Genomic DNA, 17,302 nt, shown 5'->3' with positions numbered 1-17,302 from the left:
GTGGATGTTCCTTAGTGAGTAATTCTGACATTAATGGTCTGTCAACCTTTCAGTCGAAAGCGAAACCATAAATGGAGTACTCTAAATTAAAATGAGTTTTCATAAAATTTAAGTACACATTAAAACACACGCACTTAAAACATCTTGAGCAACTCCTCCTTGTTCCAAAGTATCAATGCACTCTAAGGTAAAATTTTCCAGTAGTAAATTCAAGCGGGTCTTGTATAAATACTGACAAGTTTTACCACCCTTATCCTCCAAACTCTCTGGTTCGGCCCCACGTAACACGAACCAGTGAAATCAAGCTGAGATGTCCCTCGGAACTCAATTCCATTTCTGGCATCATGTTTTGTGTTTTTGTAAATGGCCTCACAATCAGGCCTGATGATACGAACATACAAAAATTCTTACTAGTACTGTCTTGTCACAAGAATCTGTATCTGTCTATGTACAACAGGCAACTTATGACTGCACAAATTTGATATACGATAACTAGAAGGGCAAATCTAAATTTTTTGCCCTAGTCTCATCTTTGCCACAGGCAGCCCCACATTAAGTTTCAAGGAAATCTTTCTAATACATACCAAACAAAAAAAGCTAATGCATATTTTAATCACTTCAGCAGCATCACCCTTCCTCTGAAAAGAAGAATTGATTATGTACATCAATAATAGGGCAAATATTTATTTCACATCTCTGAAAATTAGACTAATAATCTCACTTCAGAGTTCACTAGTTCATCTTGTAATTTTCAGAATTCTTTCAAGATATCAGTACAAGGCATCTTTTTGTTTGCACAGTAATGAAGACTTTAAATACACTAATTACTTCTAAACATAGGCATATTACTAAGAGATTATAAAGCAAAACAAATTTTGCACAAAGCAGCAACTTTTAAAATAAGCAATTATTACACTATTTAATGAAAAAAAATATATACTAGGCATTTTGTAAAGATTTGGGAAGTACTTAATATGAAAACAAAACGCCTGGATTAATCTAGCAGAGATATGTTGATATGACGGAAGTCAGAAAGCAATTGTGAAAAAACACTCTGCATCTATGCTAGTCACAAAGTGTTCAGTCATAAAAGCTTTGATTTAAATCTTATTAACATACTGTGGTGGAAGCATGCAGCACCACAACATCAAAGGATATGCCCCTAAATACCTATCTCTTTTCTTTTTATTTTTTTTTCTTCTCTCCAATAAAATCATATTTTTAGTTTCCAACTCATGCGTGTATCGGAAATGGTTTGTATACCCAAAGAGAAATCAGAGGGGAATGAAAAAGAAAAACAGCTTGAGGGATGCAAGAATCTCACCATACTTTTAAATAAAGAAATAACAATTCACTTGTAATAGGGCTGTCCCATTAGGGTCCCTGATTGCCATGAAAATCTCAATTGACCTACTCCTTTTCTTTGTGAAATTTGCCACTTTGAGATAATTAAAACACTATGACCTTGGATTTGGACTCACTAGGTTTCTTTTAAGGTATACCGCACAGTTCTCCAAAAATTCTTTGGAGAAAAGTACACTTGCCTGAATCTCACATTGTTTCCACAGCTGGATGCTCTTTATCCAGATAATTCTGCTCAGACTTCTCAGAAGAGATGTGATCACTCAGAAGTCCCCATTTTTGATTACAGCATAGGGAAAATCACCATTTTCTCCTTTGTTTTCAGTAACTTTGCAAAATAATCCAAATACACTACCTGCCTGCTTGTAGAGACAAAATAAAGAACTTCATTTAGGAGCAATTAATTCCTCTCCAGAATAGATTTTCAAGCATGGTAATTGAGAGGATAGAACATCATTGCTTTGTGTAAGCATAACCTTTTTGAACTTCCCAGGCTGACACATCACAGCTGAGATGCAATCGTGTTAGTCACGGCGCTCTGCGTGATGCCCATGCTGCACTGAGCAGCCCGCTATTAGGAAAGGGTACAGCAGCACGCTGCACCGCCGGCAGGGCCCTCCCATGCTGGGACTGTCTATATGCAAACACCATGCCCACTGTCACAGCACAACACAGGAGAACGCTGGGGAGCTATTTCTGTAACACCAGGAACACTTATTCCTCCACAACTTGACCCCTGCTCTGTGTGGTGATGGTGGCGATGTGTTTCAGATGTGATGTATAATAGCAGGAGAGCACTGATGCATCAGACCAGGAAATTAAAAAAGACACCATTCACACAAAGGAATGTTTAGTTAAGTTTGAAAATTTTGGCTCAGATGATACTGTGACGGACCATTTGTTACATCTTTACTGACTAATGTTCGTTTGTAGTGGAATTTGTTACTGTTTTTTTTTTTTTTTCCTCTACAAATCAGTTTGTTACTGATTTTAAACGATTCCAAGAGCTCATCTGCATTTCACCCAACGCATTTCCAGTCGGAGATAATGTCTGAAAGCACTAGGGTCCTTAAAGGAACAGCCTATTACAATACACAACAGTAACTATGTTTCTACGATTTATGAAAAGAAAGCAATATGTGCCTGTTTCGGTGCCTGTCGTTTGCCTACCAATGGTGCAGTGCTCCCCATTCCAGCCCTCTCTGCATTCACATTTCCCATCTTTACAAGTTCCGTGCTCCGTACAACGGGGATGACACACACGCTGGTCACACGCCACTCCTGTCCACCCTTCTTCACAGCGACATGCTCCGCCAATGCACACCCCGTGAGTGCCACAGTCCACGGAGCACACTTCTAGGAGAAGAAAAGAATAAAGGTCACAGCGAGCTCGTGCCAGCGGCAATGGGGCAGAAGCAGCAGCCTCATCACCAAGGAAGAAACCAGCGGAACATGAATGCTTTTGCTGAAAACCATGTGCTGTCAAAAGCTGGCCTGTTTGTACCCTGATCAGAACTGGCATTTACTTTTTGCTTAAAACCAAACTAAATTATATTAAGAAGTTGTTTAAAAAAAGAATGTGCTGATGTATGCTGGACACCCTGCTGCCCAACTGCATCCTCCATTCAGATGCAAACAAGTTTCAGAGGTACCTTCCTCACCACCTGTCAGCGGTGAAGAAGGGGAGCACGTAGCTCTGTTTCACTCAAACCTGGACCTCTGGCGATTTTGATACAGACATTGATCTGCTAAGAATGAAACTGAAACTCACCTAAAACTCATTCGGCTGCGAACGGTGGCAGTTCAGGGTCACTTAGACTCTAGGAGTGATGGGTAAAAGACACTTTCAAGGGAGAGATTTTGGAATTCTATTACTAACACTGTCAGTTATTTGGTGTCTCACTCCAAAAATTCTTCTACTGCTCTCTGTCAGCTGAAGTTGCAGAAAAGCAGAGGGGTCTTTCGCCTCATGCATCAAAGAAATTGTCAGTGAAACTCTTGTTCATTAATTTTTCAGCATGAAGCAGAAAAAACACATCTTGATATTCATTTCACTGGTGAGGTATTTCAAGTCAATAATCTTAAGAAATAACTGAATATGTGTGAAAATCATAAATATTATTTTGTGAGAGTTGCTTATGGCCTACAGCTCTGTCTCAAGGTCCAGCTTACAATATAAATGTAAAATTCCCTATTTTTTTTCCCCACAAATAGAACATTTGCTGTCTTGTCAAAACTGTTTTTTTCTCTTTAGCTCCTTCTGTTAGTTTTAGAACTGTAGCTTTGAAGAGGATGAAATCTTGTAGCTTACACTTTTGTGCCTGCTTTTTAGTGTCTCTTGCTCTAAAATAATTTTTAAAAATATTCCATGTACAACTGAAAAGGGAAAAATACCCTTTATTTGAAAAGAAATTTTTCTGGTTTGTGATGTTTTTCATAAATGAGTAGCTTTTTGATGCACAGTAAAGCAAACCCCCAAAATGTACTTAATTGTAGTGTTTTCTATCCCTCAAATGTTATAAACATATTTATAAATTATGGAAGTTTTCATTTACAATTGGGAAACAGATGTGAAGCACGTAAGTAACTTTTTCAGTCCAAACAAGTAGAACGAAATACGAACCCCTAACCTCCATCCCCCTCGCCCCCCAACTAACAGTTGAATGACTAAGAATGTCACAAAAAATAGTATCTGAGATATATACACACTTCTTCCCAACATAACTAAACAGGATCAAACGTGTTCCAAAGACAATTCTCTAAATAATTTGCATTTCAAACTTACCATAGATATTAACATCTTAACAAAACAGGAACATTATTGCAAAATCAGGAAAAAATATTTTTCTTACCAACGGAGCAGTCAGGACCCATCCAGTTGGGATCACAGCTACAAAGACCTGTGTCAGACAGGTAGGTACCGTGCCCACTACACTGGTCTGGACACTGGGCTCTAGGAAGCTCACAACTTATTCCACCCCAACCTGGGCTGCAGAGACACTCTCCATTCACGCAGACGCCGTGGTTGGAGCACGTTGGCTCTAAGCAATCAACTACAGAATAAAACAAAAACAATGTAGAGAAAGGTCAGTTCACACAATATGATGTTTGGAAAACACGTAGATGCCTGCTCTGAAAAGTTTATATCACTGCGACAAATAAAGCAAACCGATGTAGTTCTTCAAGTCATATTAACACCTGGTCTGAACGGGAAAGTGCAAAGTACTTTGTGTTTTACATTAGCTGCAAATAAAACAGGGTATGACTGAACAATGAAAGCTTACTGCAGGAATGCTGGAGTGAACAAGCCCAAAGACTTTAAAATAACACTTAAGTACATATAAGAGTTCCACACATAAGCATTCACCTGCGGACATTCCTTCTGAAATACATTGAATGACTTATGTACTATATTTAAAGAAATAAAAAAAAAACCCCACCGCACAATAAATTGTACCTTTCAAAGGATATTTTTCTCTGGGGTATCTTCATCAATACTGCTATTACTACTATTGAAGTGCTAGAGCTTTGTGAGAATAACATTACGACATCCACTTTAAGTTCCTAGAAGTCAAAATATCAGTGGCTTTCAGCTTCATTTAGACTCCTAAATTATTCAGGCACTTCTGAACATTTGATTCGTGTTCCATTAGTAGCTGAGCTGCGAAACTGAGAGTCTTAGATACTTCAACCCATATTCTAACCAGCAGATAATTCTGCTGAAGGAAATAAAGAAAAAACAGATACAGACATGGATTTCATCTTTTCTTAATCTAGAAACAGCAGAATAAAAAAGTGAAAATAGTTACGATCAAAAAATCATAAAATGAAATTTCAGTTGCAATTTCAATCCTGATAAATAAAGGAATGTTATGATCTGACTTTCAAATAAACTCTATCAGTAACATTATAGTTTTCCATATTTTTATCTTACATCATGAATTTGTATAAGTATACTATGCTGTACCACAAATACCAACATAGAGGCTTTACCAGCTGCCTTTTGCTGTGGAATTGAGGGCCAAGGTCAAATTCATGTCCTAAATCAAATGAATTCATCTCATGACTGGTATATATTAGCTCTGAACAGAAGGACCAAGAATGATTGGCATTCTCTCTTGCAGCTCCAGGAAGATCTGAGTTTATAATGAAAGTGATTTATCTCTCATCTTTTCCAAATTGATCCTTCTAAATTAAGGCAGAGACATTTTCACTCTACCTTATGTGAACAATACTTGATCTTTCAAATCTCAACTTTTCTACAAACATAGAGGCTTGTCAAATTATTTTATGCAGTTGCAGAACATTTAAAGTAAGTATATAGATTAGATACAACACAGAGGATTGAGGCAGGCCCATTTAGAGATGCAATAACACGAGTTACCAGAATAGTTTTGATTTTAATTCAGATTACAGTAGTACAGGAATAAATTACTACAAAATTTCTTACAAGATTTTCCTTTTAATGATGACACTGGCTATAGGTTTTTCTTTTCTTTTTTTTTAAGATTTAAAGCTTAGTTAATTGGACATGAAAATATTGTAATGCAATTTCATGTTTATAGGTAAACTGAGATTATTTTGTGATTCAGCTGAGATAAGACTAGTTAAATTCATAAATTGTTCTAAAATTATCCAGATTGCTTGTCCTGTACTGTTACTCTTTCTTAGTGCTTAACAAAATTAGAAACTGTCCAAAGTTCTGAATATGTCTTTCATATCATTTCTGTTGAATCTGGTAACACAGAGCTGCGATAAAACAATTTGATTGAATAAAGAAATACAGAACACAAAGATTTAAGTCAATTTACATTTAGGATGAAGGTTACCTCTTCCCCCTAAATTAGTCTATTCTTTTTTTTTTTAGATGAACAGAAAATTTAAAAGTGTAATTATGTGTATGACATTGTATGTGGCAGGACAGCTAACTTTAGGAGATATTGCTGAGTCCTAATGTACTTTCAATTCAGAAATATATTGTCTTCCTTCTCAAATGAAAGTAGTAATGAAAGCAATGTGGAGCATATGAAAAACACCACCTTCTCCTACATATATTAACTGTCTTTCCTCTCTCCTGAATTACAGTATTCATGCAGCTGAGACGTATTTCCACAGAATAAGCCCATCAATACCCCTAAGCCTCCAATCTCTCTTGTTTTATAGAATCACAAACTAACCATCTTTGTCCTTTGATCTGAACAAATATACTTTATAGCTGTTTTGTTCTATCATATGGGTAAGTAATAGCTTCCAAAGTTAAAATTGAAGAGAGTTTTTACCTTGAGCCCAAATCTTGTTCTATTTTAATACCTGCTCTTGGAGTTATCATCTTGGGCCAGATCCTCAGCTGCTAAAATTAGCATAACGTGATTACCTGCAATGGAACCACGCTGACTTATGCTGAGAAGGTTCTGGCCCCAAGTCTTTAGAAAGGTTTACAATGGTATTTAATAAGGATTTATAAACGGAGCTTCTTTGGTGTTCAAACAAAGGAGAACGCGCCTTAGCAAGTAAGTGCGTTAGACTTGGAACTCACAGCCCCTTGGCGGCTCAGATCATTAGAGCTCATTTAGTATTGGGCCCTCTGTAGATTTGACAAAAAAGGTACTGAAAACAATTTATATCCCGAAGGACAGAAAAGGAGGTCAAGGAGCTTTCTGAACAACATGTACCAGAAAACCCCCAAAGAGCCATGAATTACACTTACAAAGTTAAATGTCATTGAAAAATGACTCGACCATAAAACCGACAAGAAACACACCCTTAACTTAACCTAATTTGGCAATTTCACTTGTCTCCCCCTATACCAGATTGAATGAAACCTGATACATGTGCCACTTCATCTTGTGTGCAAATTTGTTAATAGAACAGCAGTGTTTATGCTGCAAAAATTGTGCATCACAAATATTGATTTTGGTGCCACTTTCATTTCAGGTAAATTGTTTGAACAATATGACCGTGATGAATATCAGAAATAAAAGCTAACGGGGAAAAAAAAATGCTGACCCACTTGTTCTAATTCAATATCTTAGTTGGAAAAAGGTGAACAAATCAACCTTCGCCAATCCTTTCGGAAGCTCAAATCAGTAGAGAAGATTTCATATATTATATATAAATACAGACATGTTATTTTTTTCATTCTATCATTAGAATGGTAGAATTTTAATTCATGCAAAAACTTTAAATAAGATCAGAAGATTACCTGCAACTGGAGAGACAACACTTCATATTATACCCTTTTTTCCATAGCTCTTGAATTAATATGAGAAATATGTACAGAAGAAATGGAACTTTACCGTAGAAACATGATGATTGTTTTTTATTTATCTGTAGATTGATTTATTGACTTATTTATTGCCCAATGATGTATGCACAAGGTTATTTTAACCTTTCTTGTCATGTTATTGACCCCTTCCAAGTTTGCAGTCAATACCTCATGCCTTTGTAATCCAGTTATCTTTTTAAGAAAAACTTATCCCTTCAAGCACACTGTTAGTTAAATAATGTATATCCTTTCACCTGAAATAGTAACTCACCTCCACAAAAACTTGGTTGACCGATGTTTTGTAGTGCTTCTAACTTAGAATGGTGTTAATGTCAACACCTTTGCAAAAAGATGCACACTAGCTTGTTCCATAAACTTTTCTGGAGCTGGTGAAGTGTTCATTTCACCCATTTCAAATGTTCACCTTAGGATAAGGTGAAATAAGCACTACAAGAGTGACAAAGGATTCAAGATGCCTAGCTCGGATATACCACAGCCATTCTAGATAACTGAAAGTGGAGAGAGAATTCCATGCAAGTAGCTGGAAATTACAATCAAGATGAGGGAGGAACTGCTTACAAGGTAAAATTTGCAGAATCAATGAAAGAAAGATCATTTTAGGCCACCTACCATAGTCTCTCTAGTAATACGAGCATTTATACGACAACACAAAACATGATGAAATTTATATAACTTAATTAGACTAAGCAAACAATTGCAGTTAGTACCAGAAAGAGAGCTTCTGCGTACCTGGGGAATAGACTAGATGTTGCAGAGCATGCTAAAAACATTAGAATCATAGAGCGGTTTGAGTTGAAAGGGACCTCAAAGATCATCTAGTTACAACCCCCTTGCCATGGGCAGGGACACCCTCCACTACACCAGGTTGCTCAAAGCTCCATCCAACCTGGCCTTGAACACCTCCAGGGATGGGGCAGTCACAACTTCTCTGGGCAATCTGTTGCTGTGCCTCACCACCCTCTGAGGGAAGAATTTCTTCCTTATACGTAATCTAAATCTATCCTCTTTCAGTTTAAAGCCATTGCACCTTGCCCAATGACTACATGCCCGTGTAAAAAAGTCCCTCTCCAGCTTTCTTGTAGGCCCCCTTCAGGTACTGGAAAGCTGCTGGAAGGTCTCCCCAGAGCCTTCTCTTCTCCAGGCTGAAAAACTCCAGCCCTCTCAGCCTGTCTTCAGAGGAGGAGTGCTCCAGCCCTCAGATCATCATTTGTTAAATTTTCTCATTCTACGTACACAAGGAATAGGCCACATTCAACATTAAGAGCTTTTCTGCATGTAAAGGACAGTTATTGTTTTTGTGGGCCATCTGCCTTTCTTTAATCCCATATGATTGCAGCTAACAGGAGCACTTTGCTCTACATGAAGTCTGTAAGTAACACGGACACCTAGGTCTTTCAAATTTGTTTCATCAACTTCTGTCTTAATAGTGATGGATATATTTGCTTTGTGTGGAGCTGCAGCTATACAATTTTGTCTACTGCTGCTCCTTTTTCCTCTGCATTTCACATCTAAATTGTTCAATAAATATAATCCATAAGAAGAGATTTATCTTCACTCAAGTTTGTGTGTGGCAGATATTCTTAATACTGCAAACAATGCATACAGAAGGCCAGAAGTTTTGTCTGAACTTTGATAGATCCGTAAAATTGTGATGTACATTTTTACCCCTCATTTACAAAAATCTACTACAGTATTTTTATATTTAAATTTTTACTCCTTTTGGGTTTTCTTCTACCCAATAATAACTCCAAAACCCAGAAAACAAGCTCACGACATAGACAGAAAACGTCCTACAGTATTACCTTCTTCACAGTTTTCTCCTTTATAGCCAACAGAACATACACAGTTCCCTTCGATGCAGGAACCATGACCTCCACATGAAGGATCAATACACTGGCTGATGGGTACATCACATTCTGGACCTTTCCAGCCACTGTAGCATAAGCAGGTGCCTTTAGAGTATTGACCATTGCCACTGCACAGAACCGGGCAGGCAGCTGGAAAATTGAATGAAAGAAAAACAGCACACAGGGTCATACATGTGTTCATGTAAAAGTGCACTAAAATCCGCTACCAAATACTTATACATATATTCAAATATGTTAATTTACTGGGGAAAGTATCTAAGATAATTTGTAGATAAGTTCAGTTCTTCATTTCCCAAAGAAATCATTTGATTACTATCTAATAAAGCACGTATGTGTTGGGCATTCTGAGAATACAACTACTATTCTTTATAGACTACTGATGATGTTTGGGGTAACTAATGAGGTAACGTGAACAGATTTGACTCTGACATTCCTCTGCTTTGTTCCACTAAGTTACATCCAATTTTCACAGATAGCACAACACAAAACATCCAGTCCCCAGAACACTTTATTTTATAGCATCTTTCTTCTTCCATAACGCTTTTCTAATGTAATGCTCCCAAATTTTTGTAGACCCTTTGACTTTTTCAGTATCAGAATCTTGAACACAGGAATAACACAAGTTTTCATCTACAACAAATGCACCTTGCCACCAATATCCCTGCTGAACCTTGTTTTCCCAAATCCCAGAGTGATTGTTTATAACCTGTGTGTATTCACAGGAAAGCACCATTAACCCTTATCCCTCCCTCTTGTATTATTAAAGGGGTAAGACACATTCTGAGCAAGTATTAATTTATGCAAATGAAGTGAAGCCTATGAATAATAAAGGTAGTCAGCAGGTCTTGTATGCCAGGAATCAGATGTCGTACATATGCAGAGCAATGGAAAGAAACAAGTGGTTTATTAAAAGCCAGTTGCACATACTGTTACACTAAGGCGTATTCACACTCCTGTATGCCCGTCTCCCGTGTGAACATGGAACACAGCAATCTGTGCACTTACATGCCTGCCAAAGACTGAATGTGTGGTGACCAGCCAGAGAAATGGAAAAAATAACAGCGAAATAACAGAAAATGGGAGTAATGAAGTGAACATTTGAGAAAAAGTACACTTTGGTGCTGTTCTCTCTGATGGCAGTTTGATAAAGACAGAAAAGTATTTCTCTGTCTTTTCACACTTCAAAGTAATTAGAAACTAACAGCCAGTTTTACAGTGCCAAAAATATACTCAAAAGCTACTATTAATCATTAAAAGGTCCTAATGTCTTCTCGCTTTTATTATCCCTTTAACCTGCATGATCAAGAGCACCACAAGTAATTGATTTCCTAGAAAGAACTGTGTAATGTCTAGCTATACAACTTCTCCACTGTTCAGTCCTGTAACCCTTATTAATCTCAGCTGTCCCATTGATCTGCTGCAAAACACATTTCAGGAAGATTTTTTTCAAGAATTTGCTTATTTGAAATGGGAAAAAATGATCAGAAAAAAATATATTCATACTTGTAACCTCAGACGTTAGTTAAAATTTAGAGTGCTGAGAATTATTTCAGTTAAGACTATAAGTTGATGGGCCACATCATATGTATAATCTTTTTCTAGCCCAGTGTTTCTACAGTAGAATAATAACAAATTCAGTATGCTGAAGTTTGGGGGTTTTTTGCTACCTCTCCTCTGTCATAGGGCCACATTGTCTGTCCTTTAGTAGCAACAGGACTTCATTCCACTTCACTCCTGTTGTTCTCTCTTCCTATGAGTCTTGTTCAATCTTTTTCTTCCTCACTCCAAAATGAATACAAATCTGAATAAAACATAATTTCCAGCAGCAACTTTCTGATTTCAGATGTGACATATGTTCACAAGTGCTTTACTGTGTTCAGTGAAAAAGTTTATGCTAAAGTTCTGCCAGTTTTACTTTTTACAGCTGGTTTCAGAATTAAGTTTACTGAACCAGCTGGATTGAATTACAGCCCGGACAAACATCCATTACGTCCACACGGCACTCTAGGCCAGCCTATTTTACATCTTTTTGCATGTCATCCTGAAATACCCTTCCGTGATATACAACACACTGAACTAGTAGCAACTTGAAAGCCATATGACTATTCCTTCTGCCTGCATGCATTACATCACGGGGTCTATCACAGTTCCTCAGCAGGCACTGCTTTTTCACTGCCTAGATATGCTAACGGCTGCTACGGCAAGTCATATTGGTGAGCCATAAAAAAAAGCATCAAACTAGGACCACTTCCACACTTCAGGTACGAAGACTTAAAATTCTTGGTTTCACTGCAATTAAAAGTCTTTTTAGGGTTGGCATTGATACATTTTCCCAAATTACTATAAGAAAGGTAATCACTTCAGTCCTACTCTCTTTACTTGCCATGGTGTAGAGGACCTGGAGGTGAGAGTGATCAGAAGGCAGCTTGTCCTGAAGTTCTGGAGTAATCATGAATGGCAAGATTCTTGGTGCCACCTTCCACACCCTGACACATGGTAGACACTATCCTTTATCTGGGCCTCAACTTAACACAACAACAACTCTCTAGAAAAAGGCACCTCTCAGCTCCTGTATGTGGTGGTTAAGCTTGTAGTCCCTTTGTTCAAGTCCACCACAGAAGGGAGTAATATCGTTAGATGCAAATTCTCTACGTGCTCCAAGCCATGGCAGAGACTCAATGCTACCACTTTTAATGGTTGCTCAATGTGGATTCTCCAACTGCACTGGGACATGCCAGGATATGGCTTGCCTTTGCCCATCAAAATCCTCCCCATGCTGTGATAAAGCTGCATAGACAAGGTCCCAGGAAAGCTAAATGAATCGGTAGGCAGCAGACAGTTTCTTCACATTTGTTCAAGTAGTTACAAAGACAAAAAAGTTAGAGCTGACTTACAAGCTGGATACAAGTGAGGAATAGCTTTTTTTGTTTTGTTGTTTTACAGGTCAACATGGTGCTCAACACCAGAAAGGACTTCTGCAAATCTCTCCTCTGGAGTCAAAACTCAAATAAAAGCAATAACTCTATTTGAACAACATAGTCCCTTGCAAGAGAGATTGAGCAGAAATAAATCCATTATTAAAAGAAATAAAAAACACAAACCCAAAAACCAACAAGCAACTCAGATGTGACCACTCTAGGCCTAGCTAGATAATACTGTGCCAGCCACCTGCTGTAAGATCGCTTCTCTCCTTGACTTGCCCTTAAGTCTCATTAAGCAATGGCCAATTGTGGTCCAGCTAAGAGAGATGTATACCTGCTATTTGGAACATGTCTATGGAAAGGACATTCTTAGCTCCCTCTTTTGATGTGAATTTGCAAGGTTCAGCTCCTGGGACATCAGAGACTGGCACAGCAGAAGAAAGATTACTAGATGGTGCTGGGTCTTGGGCTAAAGAGCTCCCACAGTAGTTCTTTTAGTGTTCCCTTACTCTGTTACAGTGCTTCAGGAGTTTAAGTGAAGCTGAAAGCAATGTCACAGCTTTTCATTCCTCTGCTCATGCTTCTACCAGGTCGGAGGTCTTGCTATGGTTCATAACTCTATTCAGTCACTGTGAAGCTTGTATGTAAGTTGAACAGTAATCTGCCTTCAGTGGTTTGCCACTGCAGTAAGCATTGCCAAGATGTTAGTGACACCAGAACTGACTTTGGACAAATGAGAGAATCTGTCATTTAACCTCAGGGATGAAATGAATACAGTTAAGATCAAGGCACCTGCAACCTAAAGCCACAAAGTTTAATTTAAAATCCTCTGCTGGGGTTATTCTACAAACTACGTAACAGGAACATCACTCTGAGAATGAGAAAAATGACAGAGGTTCTTGGTCAGATATTGGCATTTCCAAGACTGCCATGTCACTAAGATTCAAGAAGAAACATGTACGCAAGAATGCAAGCAAGCATAAGTTATAAGAAGCGGGCTTGTCCCTGCTGTAATAAATAGCTCTTCATTAATGTTTCTGCTATGGATTTATAGGCTGTCCTAAGTGAAGAACAGAGAGAGAATCAAGCTGCTCTTCCATAGAAAATAGAAGCAGGCAGTCTAAAAAGAGGTCTGCTACGCTTATTTGCTAGATCATGTTGCTGCAGGGCGAGACCCAAACCCGTCCACTGTAATTTTACATCCAGGTGACTTCATTAAAGTGCAAACAACTCAAGAGTCATCTGGAGTTCTTGTTATCTAGGACTTCTTATTTTCCCTATGTGAAATGGATGGCCCCTATTCCAGAACTGTTCAAAGTCTGTTGGAGTGTGAAGGAAGGTTGGTTTGTCTAATGGAACAATCAAGTTCCATCTCATTTCTATGGACAGATAGGTTGCATAAAGACAACTGTGTATCACACACCAGCACTGTCAAAAAGTGGACAGAGGTCTTTAGGAGTAGATATGGCAACACTCAAGTAATTTAAGCACAAGGGTGTATCTCCTGAGTGAAGTCTGAATAAGCACAACAGATACTAACCCTAAATGTGTTTTTGGTGATATGATTCTGCCCTTTACCAGTATTCGAACAAAACCAGGCTAAGCTCTTGATGTGGGTCTCAGCTGATCAATGGATATTACAGACCTTTGAGTCCTGTAGGGTCCACACATTGAAGAGCATGAATTAAGTAGGAAGACCAGCCAAACATCCCTCTCTAAGTTCTCTCTCTAAAGGTTATCTTTGGATAGGTATTTTGGAGTAATGCTAATATTCCCTGATGCATGAGGAAAGGTGATTTGGCAACAGCCTGTTACACATGGACTAGGAAGGGAAATGGTAAGGGATAATGCCCAAACGGTCTGGCATCACAAGCCACCATTTTGTCCAGTGACACTTAACACATGGGTATCCCAGCTGCAGCCTGTGTACACACTCCTTTCACCCACCCTTAAGGTATTCACACGTACATACTCACCAGAGGTGTTCTTCTAGAGCATGGCAAGAAACCAGTAAAGGATATCTGAGGAGTCAAACTCTTGGAGGCTGTTGCAGAACTTGGTTTAGTTACACAGCTGCTTGATTGAGAGGCCTTCCCCTGCTACTTGAAGTTCCAAACAGGATTTGAAGGCAGAGTTCTGGCTTGGTTCCTCTTGCTGTAGAGCAAACATTACTCTGGCGCAGAAAGAGTCCTGTATCACTGGGACCTAGGCTGTCAGTTCTCTATTGCAGGCTTTTTTCAGTTCCTCCTCATAAAATAGACAAATTGGTATACTTCTCTTGAAAGTTATTTGAGTTTCTGGGCACAAAAATACGCAGACTTGAAAGGTTTTTGAACTCGCATCTGCAGTGCTTCCCTGTCCTGGACCAGGTCACAAGCAATGCCCTTAGATTGCTCTTATTTTGCAAGCAGCTCAGTTTTACATGCAAATCTAAACTTTCAAACAGGGCATAAGAAGCTTAGCTTCCTTTGTGCCTTCTACAGGCTTATTCAGAGCCCAGACAAGCTGTCAGGGGTCACCCCGTATCAAGTTAAAATTTTTCAACATATGTACCACAGAATTTTGTGGTGAGATGCTCATGGCAGGTTGGCGAGGGGAGTCACTGGTCTGGATGGACAAAACTGCATCAAGCCTACAGGGGTATTGTCTGAGTAAGGACCAGAACGGTTGCATCCATAATGCTTGTAAGCCCTACTCTTGCATATAAATCAGATTCTTCTTACCACAAGTTGGTGTGCATAAAAGATGAGCTTGACGGCCTATTCACAAGGTAAGCAGTAAGGAAAATTAGGACTGAATGTTGAAGTGTAAGTTTTAATGCTGCATTAACAGAGCACTTAGACTCCATCTGAAGTACCTTTACAATCCTAAGTACTGCTAACTGTTCCATCAACCAATTTCAACAAGATTATCTGAAAAGTTAAAACTCATGGAAGAACATTCCTTGATTGAACACATAATTAGACAAATTAATTGAATGAAAATCTACAAAGGCTACTATACACAAAGGGACATCATCTACTGTGGGAAGTCCTAACACAAGTTCTCTCTAGAAACAAAATAATTGACTGGAGAAGCATCAAAGACAGGTACAATTTTGACTTGCTCTCATCTATCTGTTGTATGCCACTATCAGAGCTGAAATCCTGGCTAAAATGGAATTTTGCTCTGAGCCATTACAGCTTTACTTCTGTAATATAACCTCTATACAAACACACACATTCAGAAAAAAACATTCTGCAGAGACACTATTTATACTCCTATGTAAGATACGTTCAACCCTGTTGAACTGTACAGAACCCTGGCAGACTTAAGAGAAATAAAGATTATTTTTATCTGTAGATGATCCTGTTTAGGAGGAGGAAGTGAGTTTCAGTCCTGAAACTTCTGCTAAAGAACACAGCTTAAAAGATATGTGCCTGACAGCATATGTGCTGACAAAACTGCATAAGGATCACCTCTTCTGTACATGTGATCACATATTTGCACACGTAATCGGTCTACTATAACCACTGTGACCCAACAGCGGAGGATATGCACTACTATTAGCACTCATGGCACTTGCAGTTTACACAAAGTTTGCCTGGGGCCAGACAAAAACTTGGTTCTACTTCCAAACATACAGACACATTTTGAGCCTTCACATCAAAAAGAATTTCCAAATATTTTGAATCTGGTTTTACGCAAACAATTCTTCCCTATACTGATTAGTGCAAGTCAGCCCAGCATCCCTAAGCTTGGGGGAAGCCATTATGTATCATGAAACAGGGTAAATGTTTTTTGAGCCTTTAATACAACCATATTAACATTTGATAGTTGTCTTTCAAAAACTGTCTGAACCTACGGATTGGGCAGGTTTTTATGTCCTCTTTGGACAGAGCTGCATAAACGCCTAGTTATATCATAAAAGAACATACACACTAGCATAAGAGAAATCAAGTTTTTCTTTGTTTCACTGACCACTGGGAATTGTACTGAAGACAGATTTAGGTTGAACTTCTTACCAATGAACTCAATGTGGACCTTCTGGGTGCAGTGCCTGTAGGGTATAATTAATCCAGACTCTGTAATAGCTCATGCTTGGACTTCCTTTTAGCGGAGATTAAAAGCTGCTATTGCTGAGAGATCACGTGCAATTTTGCAAGCACATAAAAAAGATGGATTTATGACAGTCTAATCTAAAACCAATCAATGCCTTCCAGGCCAGCTCCAAACTGGAGTAGAAATACAGGAAAGATCCAAACCCAATGTCATCTACAACTGCTTGGTCCAAATACCTAAAAAATTAGGATAGAGTCACACTGCACTGGTGTTTTTCTCTTTTTGGTCTTTATCTTGCTGATCCATATGTAGTGTTTAGTCTCCAAATGCTAATTTTTCTTCCATGGACAAACTAGACTAAGATGTAAACAGGTGAAGCCCTAAATAATTTTAGATTCACTCCAAAAACTACAACCAAGTTGTTACCTACAGGCAACTTCCTAAAGTGAAGTTATACCTATTTAGATATAAACAATCTTAATTTATAAATGGCTTAAAATCCAGAAAATCACTAAACCCCAAGGAATTGCAAACATTTGCATTGTAGAAAATCAGCTCAGCTATTTAAAAAGTTAATTTCTGACAACCTGATTCAAAATGTTGATTTTGGATTTTACATTTCAGTTTTAAACAAAACAGTATTCAAACATAAAAAATCGTCACACCCCTTGTTACACCAAGTGCCCATAAGATATTTCTAAAACTTAGAAGACATCAGATATAGGAGTATTCTTGTTTTTAGTTTAAAAAGACAACGGTTTTGTCTGACAACGCTTTCCTTCATATTTTATGTTTAAATGTATTTTAATCAGTTGAGTGCACAT

The 17,302-nt window shown here is 38.3% G+C and overlaps 1 protein-coding gene across 5 annotated transcripts in view; it reads right to left on the bottom strand.

Moving 5' to 3' along the window:
• TENM2 (teneurin transmembrane protein 2) overlaps positions 1-17,302 on the bottom strand; it is a 523,826-nt gene that overhangs the window by 75,157 nt on the left and 431,367 nt on the right. For 3 of the 5 annotated variants that reach the window (XM_086621659.1, XM_086621661.1, XM_086621663.1), the window contains 3 exons: positions 9,451-9,645; positions 4,215-4,415; positions 2,533-2,718 (listed from right to left, as the gene is read on the bottom strand). In XM_086621659.1, the coding sequence (XP_086477785.1) occupies positions 2,533-2,718; positions 4,215-4,415; positions 9,451-9,645 (582 nt within the window). Of the gene's footprint in view, positions 1-2,505; positions 2,719-4,214; positions 4,416-9,450; positions 9,646-17,302 lie in introns of all 5 variants that reach the window. The other 2 variants (XM_086621658.1, XM_086621662.1) reach the window with 1 other exon arrangement.

This window comes from Tauraco erythrolophus, chromosome 16 (genome assembly GCF_009769465.1).
Source record: "Tauraco erythrolophus isolate bTauEry1 chromosome 16, bTauEry1.pri, whole genome shotgun sequence".
Classification (NCBI taxonomy): domain Eukaryota; kingdom Metazoa; phylum Chordata; class Aves; order Musophagiformes; family Musophagidae; genus Tauraco; species Tauraco erythrolophus.
The sequence above is the reverse complement of the archived record's forward strand: the minus strand, read 5'-3'. Positions and strand labels throughout refer to the sequence as shown.